The sequence below is a fragment of the Haliotis asinina genome, chromosome 16 (assembly GCF_037392515.1).
Source record: "Haliotis asinina isolate JCU_RB_2024 chromosome 16, JCU_Hal_asi_v2, whole genome shotgun sequence".
Classification (NCBI taxonomy): domain Eukaryota; kingdom Metazoa; phylum Mollusca; class Gastropoda; order Lepetellida; family Haliotidae; genus Haliotis; species Haliotis asinina.
The window spans coordinates 22,399,971-22,412,486 of record NC_090295.1 but is presented as its reverse complement, the minus strand read 5'-3'; the positions used below and the strand labels follow the sequence as shown (position 1 = coordinate 22,412,486).

The following is a 12,516-nucleotide window of genomic DNA, read 5'->3' as shown; positions in this document are numbered from 1 at the left end:
CCTTGATATGATGCAGGTATTGTAAGCGTTGGAAGAACGTGTGGAGGATATCACAAAAATGACAATGGAGGCAATCTTGGTGTTGTTTTGTTTCTTGTAATCTAAAATTGTGTTTTTCTAGCTGAGATTCTATTATATAGAATAGAAGCAAATATGTTTTGTGACGATCACTGTTACATCTGTATATTCATTTATCACTTGAATAAATACATGAAGGGATGTCCAAGAAGTAATGGCAATAAGAGTGTAAAGACATACTGCATTAACATATAAAGTTGAAATTTTCACATTCCCTCGAAGCACTATGCATAATTTGAGGCGGTCGAGCCACTTATTAAAGGCATTACGGGTTTCGTCGTTTGGCATGGCTGGGAGTTCTGAAATCACGGCTTGGAAAGATCTTGTATCCGTGAAGGTTTCTTGCCAGCCAGTCATTCTTTCAGTACTGGGAAAGACCCAGAACTCACACTTCTAGATCTGGACTATGAGGCACAAGGGCCATTCCTTGGCTGTCTACATACTCCGTAACAGTCCTTGTCTTGTGAGGACTCGCATGGTCTAGGTGGAGCAGGACGCGAGGTTCCCGTCTCGGGTCGCGTCTTTTCCATAGCTTCAACTATCTTAGGGAGGGCAGTGTTGCAGTTGCACGTGAAAGTAAGTTTATCAACAAATACTGGCACAGTTGAACAAAAGTGTCTTTCTGCTCTGAAATCCTGGCTCGTATGTTAAAAGTGAAATATGCCAACGTCTGTACAAGTCATTGTCTAACAATCTCATACAGATAGTTTTCATTTCTATTCGTGTGTGTGAAAAAATATTGTAAATCCACGTGTGTGTCATGTGTGACGCTGAAATTGTATAATGCTATTTGAACATGCCTTCTTCCTGGCAAAAAGAACAAACAAACCTTAAGTACATCACTTAATATGAACTGTTGGAATAGTGTCGTGAACAGAAATGGTTTCATCTTCTTAAATTATGACGTCCCGACTTTGTCAGCTATGGTTAGAAATGTGAGCCTTCTTAGAATCTGTATTCTTTATTAGAAATGGGGTGATGATGGGGTCGGGCGGAAGTCAAACTATAATATAAACTTTAGTCATTGATTGGTAATGTAAGACGGTACTGCGCATAGTTGCCTCCCTTGGACGTGCAAGAATCCTGTGATTGTGAGTTCAGATCCCACAGCCCTCCATAAGATTGTTCTGGTTTTGTAAGACCCCAGCTAGTTCTATTTAGTATTTAAGCTGTATGTTGAACACTGTGTGCAAGTTCATTGTTATGTGAAATAAAATATCTATTGTTTATTTGTAGTTCTTTCTCATTTTATTGTTACCATCCACTCACCCATAGCTGATGAATATCGTCAAGGTTAATGCATCACTTCATAACATATTTGTCATCACTTGCTCCTTTTCTTAGCTGCAGGAATGGTTGCTTCCTAACGATGAGGAGCGGTGTTGTAGACTTGTGGTTAAAGCGTTTGCTCGTCACGCCAAAGGCCCGGGTTCGACTCCCAACATTGGTGCAATGTGTGAAGCCTCATTCTAGTGTCCCCGCCGTGATGTTGCTGGAATATTGCTAATGGAGACGTAAAACAATACTCACTCACGCCTTGACTACAGTATTGCTATCGGAGTACAACATATACATTAGTTGAAATTCACATAGGAAACACATGTATACATGGTAAATATTTCCAGTTCAGGATTCCATTGCCGTGCATGAACATGCATGCCAGGAACACAATGACACAACTGTATTTCTCTCTATAATCGTTGAAACGTTGCATAAAACACAAACGGCATCAGTGAAGGTCCGGGGTAGAATAGGCCTTCAGCAACCAATGCTTGCCATAAAAGGCGACTATGCTTGGGACTAACGGGATCGGATGGTCAGGCTCGCTGACTTGGTTGACACATGTCATCGGTTCCCAATTGCTCTGATCGCTGCTCATGTTGTTGATCACTTGATTGTCTGGTCCAGACTCGATTATTTACAGACTACCGCCATATAGCTGTAATATTGATGAGTGCGGATTAAAACTAAACACACTCACTCACGCCATCACTGCATGTCTTCCATTCTTCAAATATTCAAACATAATTATGTATTTTCCGAGTTGATTTATGAGTGTATTGGAAATTGTGTTCATCAATAAATTAGACGCAAATTCCAGGTTTTAAAGTGCCCTCAAGATGTCTTGTCCCACAGGCAAACTGTAACGCAAATGGGTTGCGCAGCATAGAGAAAATGACCAGTCTTCTTATATGCGAGCGAAGTGAGCAAAGGTTGGCAACGTACTCCATCGCTTCTGTTTGAAAAATATTTTTCATGTCAAAATAAAATATCGTCACCATCAAAGGTACCTTCCCATTAATTCACTTGCTTGTGCTCTCAGATTTCCTACCCCAAATGAATAATTTTAAGAGGGTGGCGTGGGGTGATAGATTTTATTCGGTAGTGTTAGTTGTGAGGCCAGTAGAACAATAACAGTTATATCTGTGTGTTGGTGTTAACAAAATATACCCAACAAACAAGTAAAGGATCGTCCCAAAGTATTTAATAGTTCCCTGATATTATCCATATAATATGTAATATAAAATATCTATAAAAATCTTCAATGTCCGAAAACAAATCGAAGTATTAATATACTCAGCAACAAAATCTTAAGGACCAATCTATATATTCATTAAAATAGAAAATTGACATAGTCCTGAACTTTTTGGTTTGGTTGAATTGGTTGGCTGTTTTTGTTATGTTTTGCATTTTTGTTTTGCTTTTTTGTTTGTTTGGTTGGGTTTTGGGGGGTTTTTTGTTTGTTTTTATGGGGGTTGGGGATGAGGGTGTTGTTTATTTTTGTTTGTTTTTTGTTTATGTTTTTTAAAAAGTATGTTTAGCTTCGATTTGTTTTCAGACTTTGACTATGTTTTTTCAGATATATTGCTATTGCTTTTAAAATCTATATTGTTTGAATTCAGAGATATCAAAATGTGTGTTCATCTACTGCAGTTTTTTGACAGACGTGGCGAATTATCGGACCAACATATTCATTAATGACATTTGAAGGAGTGGAAATATAGTGAAACGTCTCGCGGGAACTCCGTGTTTCATGGAGGAGGCTAATGAGAGCAAATTCAGCGTTTGATTTTTGTTTTCCGTCTCTCCAGGGTATCTATAGAAATTATAGTGATATATTCATCATATGTTATTGTTTGCTGCGTAAAAGGTGCCTCGTTAAACGCCTTTTCTGCTGTCGAAATTGAAGATCCGTCCAAACAATAATACACAATAACACCTAGCTTGGCCCTGACGACCAGTTGTTCTAGAAACAGTTCGCAGATGTCCATCTGTCCTCCAGGTCTAATATTTTTCATAAAATTGCTAATATGTACCTCACATTAAAACAAAAAAAGAAGTCAACACTTACTGGTAAACACATATAAGATGATCCACGACCTGACAAATGACCCCAATTTGCACACTTGGGAACACCCCACAGAACGATCCACTTGAAACAAGAGGGAGACAGGTTGTCTGATAAATATCGAGAAGTTCATTTTCCCCGTGCGTTTCACGCATGAATTGTTATAGCACACTCGATTTGGGAACAAGTACAATCCCAACGAATTGAATCAACACAATATACTGAGCAAATATGTTTAGGACCACCGATCCATTTCACAAAGCAAATGACAGTTTCCTGGGTTTTTTTAAACAAAATTGTTGAATATCTAAAATGCTTGTCAATGCCCCAATCATACATTTGTCTTCGTCTTAACTAAAGGTTAACGTGGAATATCAGTATCTTATGCCTGAAATTGCAGTCTTATCATTCGAAGGAATATGCGGTGTTGATTTCATGTCACGTTTAGCATGTATTGCACGTGTCGTCAAGCTACCGGTAGCAGCCAAGTGTACTCGCCCAATTCGTTGTACCGCCTCCCTTGTCACAAATGCGTTTAGTGCGCAGGATCATCTAATACGTGTCTAACAATACTTTGGTACTCACATTCTGCACAAACGATCTTAGTGTAACGGTGATCTGAAGTCCCCTTCCCTAACACAGCCTTTTATGCAATGCCCTCTAGGCCCTAAACAAACAGGTAAGGATATGACTGACAGGTTCTGTTGTCTTCGTCTTTTCATTGTGAATCAGCAAATATAAAGCAAATCTGGATGCGGACTGCTAATGCAAGCATGATCTGCCAACATCCCTGAATAAATACATCTTCAACACCTTGTTCACAATCGGGTCGTCGATTATACGCACGTCTTTACAGGTACTATGACCCCAGTCACCTCGCTCCTCAACTCAAACTTAGTTTTCCAGTTTCCATGTACGGGGTTCGCGTCTCTTTCCCCACCGCCACAACTGGACAGCGGTGTTATTACATGTCTCGGTGATAACAATCATTTGGGTGGTGTCCACACTTAGGCAGAGGCCACTGGCCGACACAACTGGACCATGTCCATCAGCAGATGGATCATAACGCCACTTCTGCTTCATCTGATCTTCGTCACATATTGCTATGGCAACAGGTCCCGTAGCTTCCTGGAAACAAAACATATAGTTCTTGATTTCCCTGAGTTCTGTGTAGTCCCATAGTTGGTTCCCTAGCTTCCCGTGGCACGGAAGTAAAGCAATGGGTGATTCCAACTTCTTACTCCCATGAGCGTCATCAATGCAAAACGTTCTCAAGCCAACATTTCGCACCTCGCCAGTATATATCCCATCTCCAACAATGTAAGACTCAGGGCTGACATTGGTAAGGTACCATTTAAAGGAATGACAGCGCAGATCCTGTCGAAGCTTAACCCTGTCAGAGATGTCGCCGATATCAGCCAAACTGCCGTCGAAGTTGCGGGCGAAGATGTTGTAGCTGTCCACCCAGACGTTGGCGATTCTGGCAATGTTTCGACTGAAGAAAGGCGGATTGGTGTCGTAGTATTTATGTGGATGATACATGTGGCCAACATTGGAGCAGGGGACTAACTCCAGCCCTCCCCCGCACATCCAGGTTTTTAGGGAGAGTTCCGTGTTCTCCGCACCCCACACCTCCAGGCCGGGGTCATATTGTCCCAGCTTCCGAAACCATCTTTGACTGACAGCAAATACGCATCCTACCATTGCAGGAGAATGGTAGGTGTCTGTTGGTCGTTTCCGTCTATTTTGTTCTCGCTGTGGAACCCTCATCCATGCAAATCGTAGTTCTGGGAAAGACACCCACTGCAATCGGATATCCTTTGTCAGGTCAATACCGAAGTTCCATGGGTTAACACCGTGAATCAAAGGAGTAGTGACTATCGAATCATTTTCAGCAATTCTTGTCACCATTGGTTCCAGCCAGCCAGGAAAACATTCACAATGTGCGTCCATGAACACTGCTACAGGAGCAGTAGACTGTTCAAAACCAATCATCCGTGCTCTTATCAAGCCCTGTCTGGACTCAACTCGCAGTAGCTGCACCTTGCTGAATCGGGAGACATACTCCTCTAACGGTTCCTTCAGAACCTTGTCTGTAGATGCATCGTCCACTAAGATGATCTCCTTGATGAGATGAGGCGGGGTATTGTCCATGATGCTGTGGATAGTCCGAAGCAGGACTGACCAGTGCTCGTTGTGGAATATAATGACCACACTGGTTTCAGGGAGATTGAGGTCTGTGTACAGAGAGTGACATTCTTTAAGACGGATATCAGGCAGAGATCTGTGGAGAGGTATGAGACTGCTGATGTAACTGGAATACTCCCTCTCTTTAATACTCCTCTTGAATCTCTCAGCTTCACCTTTGGGCAACTTCTCTACATCTACTACCACCGCAGTGCCGTTGACTCCTGGATGTTGTAACCCCAACATAGAATACACAAGTGTAATATTCGGAATATCAGGGAAATCAACGCGGTGATAGTTTTCGACAAATGTACTTGCAAAGGCATTTCGTTTAAAAGCTGTTCTTGCAACCCAGATATAGTTACAGGTGAGCGTCAAAAGTAACAGGACAAATAGCACTGAAACCTTCTTCCGCATCTTTGTCGTGAGAAATTAAGTATTTAGTGAAAGAACTAAAACACATCCTCCAGCGCAGCTGTCATTGATGTTTGTGGACCAGACTATGTTTTCCATTACACAAGTATTGGTGACATATTTATACGTGAGAAATTCAGAGTTTACTGAATACAAAACCTTCATGTTCCACGTCCTCCCAAGCAGCTGTCACTTATGTTTGTGAACCAGAGTATATTTACTAGTACACAAACAATAAAATATTTTACTCTTGGAATACACTATCATATTAAATGTCATAAGAAAAGTAATTCAAACTTTAAAGTGCTAATTCGGTCAGCCACTCAACAACAGACAATTTATGTACATGGATGACTTGTCCTAATTTTTCTTATTTTCGCACTTTCTCTTTGATTCCCCTCGTAACCCTGAACGTCTTTATGAAAAGTTTCGTTTTCTAATGATTCGAGAGTATACCTTTTTTCACGCACACTTCAAACCAAATGCAACCAATTGGTTTCGGTTGCACGGTTTATTTTACACCCTCAAACTCAGTTTGTTTGTTAGCGTGTTTGTTTAACTCAACAAATTCCAGCTACTTGGAGGCGGTCTTTAAATATTCGAGTCTGGACCACATAATTCAGTGATCAGCAGTGTGATCAATATAATCACGTGACAACCAAGTCAGAAAGCCTGTTTGCCGTTCGCCTCTTGTGCAAATCATACGTTGCTGACGATCAATTCAAAGCCGGGGCTTCACTGGCTATAACGCAGAAGTAGTGGGCAAAGCAGCGTTATTAGATGCAACATTTTGTCCTCAGGAGATAATTTGGAAGCCGTTGTTGTTGGAATGACTTTGGTTCTGTTGGTTCCCACAATCAGGTAAGATTCTCTAACCCGAGGAATCAACACCTGAAGACATGAAATAACTGATTTTAGAGGAGCGTTTCTGTTAATCAGTACCGGGTTTGTTTTCCTAAGTGAAACAATCTCATAAGTGAAGTATGTCGGATGACACTTTCTAAACAACACAGTTGTCAGATTTTCATTTTTCTTAAATTTTTGTGAAAAAAAGGGAGTAGAGTGGGTAAGATCGTAGGCTTTGTGTGTTGGAGATTCGGTGCCCCATTCTGAATGAGTTGGTTCTCATTCCGAGAGGGACTCAACCCAAAAGAGAACCTGATTTGGCACTGTACCTGAAGTTAAGCACCTGTTGCAATTTTAAATATTTTATTGACTAAACGTGAGAGACATTGTGTCGTTCTTTACAAAATGAAATATTCATAATTTAAATATTATTCGAAAATACTTTTGCATCAGCACGAATAGGCATCCCCATTGAACGAAATCACAGTAAATCGTTAACAGGTGCAAAAGAGAGAGTTAACGCTGACATACAATGGTACAAAGAGGTCTTACGAATTCAATTGCGTCACATGTTGTTGCCCAATGTTGTCAACGCTATGGCCTTAATTATAGTCTGTTTGCAGTGAAAACGTGCCGATGAATTTCACTTTAAACAAAATAGTAAATCGAATAAAGTGAAATTAAGATTGCGAATCTTCATAATTTTAACTTGCTAATTGATCATTTAAATCTCAGAATTTTATTCAACTTAGGAGAAAAGTTGTTTAACAAACGATCATAGTGTCACATCGCTTTACTTGTTTGTATAAAGGATATGCACATTAAACGAAACACCGAGAACAAGAAAGGTTGGTCTAAGTTAAGGCTCGTCGCGTTCTGCACATGCATTTGTTTCACTGTGTCATCTACTGCACTTGTCCCTTTGTAATACAAACCAGTAACAGCGGTTCGAACCTATCATAGCTTGTTAAACAACTTTTATCCAAAGGTGAATAAAAATCTGAGATTTAAAGGATCAGTTGGCAAGGTCAAATGATGAGGATTCGCAATATTAATTTCACTTTATTTGATTTAAAGTGTTCGTTTAGAGTGAAATTCATCGGCACGTTTTCACTGCAATAGGCTGTGCAGCATTCAGTGGAAATGAAACATGTTAATACCTGACAATCTGAAAACAATATGCTATATGTAATGAGTTTCATGGGGCGGTTGGGCAGCTATAGTGTTTCAAGCATATTTACACAGCCTTGTGCTAAATGCTCTGTCACGCCAAAGACCCAGGTCCGGTTCCTCACATGAATACAACGTGTGAAACCCATTTCTGGAGTCCCCTCCGTGATATTCCTGAAATGTTGCTAAAAGCAACGTAAAACTAGACTCACTCGCCCGCCCTCTCTCGCCTTCCCTCCTTCCCTACCTACCTCCCTTCCCCCATCACTCGCTCAGCGACCAACCATGACAGTCTACCAGTTAGCACTTTGCAGACACCCGATTCTCATGTAGTTTTATTTTGAGGTGACATGGGAGTATCAGATTTGCGTTTTCGAGGACTGAAATAGTTATCAGCGGATTATTTTCAGAGATCACCCCACCCCACCTTCCAGACATGCAACAAACACTTTACATGGCAAGTATAACTTATCACTTGAACAACTTTGTGGCTGTTTTAATACATAGTGAGAGAAATACCACGATATACTTAACAGTGAAAGAAACGCGTCTGGCTGTTTGTTACTTTACCATGAGCTTTTAGTTTTGAAACTTGCGTACATTTGCTGTTCATTTTTTGGTAAAATATTCCCAGTGTTCAGTATGTATTGTCTTAATATGTTTGGTGTATTTCTAATACTCATAAATGTCTTTCAGTTGTGCAGCATGAAAAAGATCAATAGTTATGCCCGTTAACATTTCGATATCTCAGGCCGAAGGCTGGTCATGACACGTGTGTGGATTCAAAAGCGCGCAATGCCTTTGATTATTACAGTGTGAGTTGCGAAAGATTCATTGGTTGGGATGCGTGTGCACCATGGCCTTACCATGCGCACGTCCAAGAAGACGACGAACCATCCTTACCTGTTTATTAATAAGTGTCATAGTCACTGTAATGTACAGAATAGGGGCGAATCACAATATGTTAACTCGGGAATTATCAGATCCTTTGGCACGTCTTCACCATCCCGACGATCCCAATGTGAAACTCGTGTTTGCCCAAATGGACCTGATGGATCCAGGGGTCAATGGTACAGGATTGATATTAAATGTCACGAAACTTCCCAAAGACGAAGCCAAGAAGTTTCAAAGGAGTTTCGAGCAGATGGAGTACTCCAGTTACATCAGCAGTCTCATACCTCTCCACAGATCTCTGCCTGATATCCGTCTTAAAGGATGCCACTCGCTGTACACAGACCTCAACCTCCCTGAAACCAGTGTGGTCATTATCTTCCACAACGAGCACTGGTCAGTCCTGCTTCGGACTATCCACAGCATCATGGACAATACCCCGCCTCATCTCATCAAGGAGATCATCTTAGTGGACGATGCATCTACAGACAAGGTTCTGAAGGAACCGTTGGAGGAGTATGTCTCCCGATTCAGCAAGATGCAGCTACTGCGAGCTGAGTCCAGACAGGGCTTGATAAGAGCACGGATGGTTGGTTTTGAACAGTCTACTGCTCCTGTAGCAGTGTTCATGGACGCACATTGGGAATGTTTTCCTGGCTGGCTGGAACCAATGGTGACAAGGATTGCCCAAAATCAGAGTATTATAACTACCCCTAACCTTCACGGAGTAAATTCTGAAAGCTTTCAAATAATCAGATGGGGGCAGAGAAAGAGTCTGGGAATACCTGTTCTCACCTTCCCCAATCTTTTTTTCACCTGGTCCGTCATGTCAGAAGTGGAGTGGAAGACGAGAAAACGGGAGACTGACCCAGTTCGATCTCCAGCTATGGTTGGATGTGTCTTTGCCGTCAGTAGGAATTGGTTCAAGAAAATTGGAATGTTTGATCCTGGTTTGGAAATCTGGGGCGGGGAGAATACCGAGTTATCTGTCAAGACATGGCTCTGTGGAGGTGGACTGGAGATTATTCCCTGTTCAAATGTGGCGCACATGTACCATCCTCATCGACCATCGAAGGAAAGTGACATCAGGTACAAAAGAAACATTGCTCGAGTGTCCAATGTATGGTTGGACAAATACAAATATTTTACAGACAATTACGACGGTAGCATCGTTGATTATGGCGACATTTCGGATAGGATAGCTCTCAGAGATTCGCTGCAATGTCATCAATTTGAGTTTTATTTGACACATGTTTATCCCGATCAGTTCATCCCAGGAAACGGTATTTACACAGGGCCCATACGAAATGTGGTGGTTTCTTCCCACTGCCTCGACTCAGGAGGCAAAAAGAATAGGGATTCCGTGGACATTTTGTTGTATTCTTGCCATGGGCAAGGAAATCAGCTGTGGGATTTCACAAAACATCATGAGATTAGAACAGGAGGACAGTGTTTAGATTCAGGATATCGAAGGAACGTTGTGATGCGGAACTGTAACGGTCAGAGAGGCAACCAGGAGTGGCACGTGGTCAGTCTGGATGGTCACTTGCTGCTCCAATCTCATGGATATTGTATTAGTGTTACCAAAAATAAGTCTGCTCTTGTCTTGGAGAAATGCCACAATTCTCGATCTTTACTACAACTGTGGACATGGAAGAAAAATACGAAACCTTGGATTTCTTGACCACTGACACTGCTGATTGAAATTCCCAGTACAAGAAGTACAAGAAGGTAGACAAACTGGGGAAAGTAGTTTTGGGGGTTTTCTTTGTTTGTTTTTTATCATGCTTAACATTGTAATGTCAAATGTCACCATTTCAAAAGAACAGACAGAAAAGAAAAGACTCGTGTTTCCGGGGCTAACCTAATGCAGATTTGAGCTCTCTAGGAGGATTTCATATTTGTGTATGAACATCAGAGTTACCTTAAACAAGAACGCTTTCTCCCTTCTGTATTTTTTTAAAAAGTACTTGACAGTTGTGAAGTACTCTCAGTTTGTTGCTTTAAACTAAATTAACCTGTTTTAAACAACAATGATAATGTTGATGATTTGATAAAACATATCTTCATGTGTTATTACAAGCTGTGCGTCTTATATTTCCAAATGTGTGTATGTGGGGTTTTCCTCGTCCTGAGTAGCATTTTGTTTCATCTGTAATACATCCCCAACATGTATACAAAATATGCGTATATTCATAATAATAGATATTCATAATCACGTTATTTAATAACATCGGAAAGCTCATGTAAAATCCCCAAAGCATGTCCACAAGTCCGCGACGAGAACAGATTCAGTTGGAAAAGTAGAGGCCGTTATGTAAACAAACGCACGTGTGTGTATTTGGATCTTACACCGTTCATAGCTTAAGCAATGTCCAAAGCAAGTCAGCAAGATCCCACGAGAAAATATCCACCTGGAAACAAAGGTGCCGTTATGTAAACAAACGTACCTTGTTCTCATGCTCCTTAAAAAAGCTTATCAAGCTCATAAAGAAGCTTCCATTCCTCTGCTAGAGCTCTGCGGGGTCCTGGGAGACTAATTTATAAATGTATAGAATGTAAAGTAATATTCGTCTAAACATAGGAATTACGGTTTACAGATGGGAACAGTGACATGGATAGGGCATTGTCTATTGTTTTATGTACCATGCATTCGGGAGGTACACAACCTGATTATTGCTGGTTTGTACGTTTGATAAATATATATATTTAAGTCTGAACTCGCTTGAATATATATAATGCTGTTTTGAAACTCGAAGCTGTTAATATTTCTTTTATTTGAAAAACGTCGAAAAGCGCACGTACAATCTCCAAAGCAAGTCAGCAAGATCAGACGAGAAAACACTTACTTGCAAGCATTGGAGTCGTTTTGTAAACAAACAATGCCATTTAGAAAATCATCAAATGTCATATTTGGGATTACACTTTGCGGAAGTCGCGGTGGCTGAGGGGGGTAAGATAATTCAGAAACAATCAGGCAAGCCTCAAACGTTAACGTCAAACGTCAACGTCTGCGAGTAACCAGCCTCATATTATCAAAGAAAACAACCTGTTTGTTGTTTGTATTCAGCAATATTCCAGCTATATGACGGCGTTTTGTATATTATCAAGTCTGGCTCAGACTATGGACTGACAGCAAGACCATCGATCTGCGATACGATTACATTTGGCAACCAAATCATTTACATGACCACCAAATCCTGCTTTCTCAGAAAGGAAAATGGCGAAGCAAGGGGGGAAAGGAAATAGCACTCATACTGATATTACAGGATCACAGAAAACCAGGTCAAATTTCTCAATTTTGGTCCAAACATTCGAACATTACCTCGCATACGGGAGTGCTTTACACATTATCTCAAAAGATATGGGTCGCACAGTGGGGTATCAATTCATATCTGCAGTAGTGACTGTTGCTTATCGCCGAGACAATGCTTTTTCGATCTATATGACAGCGGTCTATAATTAATCGTGTCTGGACCAGACAAGCCAGTGACTGACATTGCGAGCATCGATCCACCCACATATTCTACCCATGAAACATTTAGTGTAAAACCCCTGAAGATCCGGATTAGAAGTGATCT

At 41.0% G+C, this 12,516-nt stretch overlaps 2 protein-coding genes across 2 annotated transcripts; one reads left to right on the top strand and one right to left on the bottom strand.

The window, feature by feature from the left end:
- Window positions 1-4,321: 4,321 nt before the first annotated feature.
- LOC137267699 (polypeptide N-acetylgalactosaminyltransferase 5-like) lies at window positions 4,322-6,031 on the bottom strand. The gene has a single exon (XM_067802164.1). The coding sequence runs from the start codon at window positions 6,029-6,031 to the stop codon at window positions 4,322-4,324; it is 1,710 nt and encodes a 569-aa protein (XP_067658265.1).
- Window positions 6,032-9,005: 2,974 nt separating this feature from the next.
- On the top strand, window positions 9,006-10,619 carry LOC137267698 (polypeptide N-acetylgalactosaminyltransferase 5-like). The gene has a single exon (XM_067802163.1). It carries the CDS (start codon window positions 9,006-9,008, stop codon window positions 10,617-10,619), a length of 1,614 nt encoding a protein of 537 aa, XP_067658264.1.
- The last annotated feature ends 1,897 nt before the right edge of the window (window positions 10,620-12,516 follow it).

What these genes read in the sequence shown, in the direction of transcription:
- LOC137267699 (XM_067802164.1), bottom strand. Translation starts at nt 6,031, where the DNA reads ATGCGGAAGAAGGTTTCAGTGCTATTTGTCCTGTTACTTTTGACGCTC.
- LOC137267698 (XM_067802163.1), top strand. Translation starts at nt 9,006, where the DNA reads ATGTTAACTCGGGAATTATCAGATCCTTTGGCACGTCTTCACCATCCC.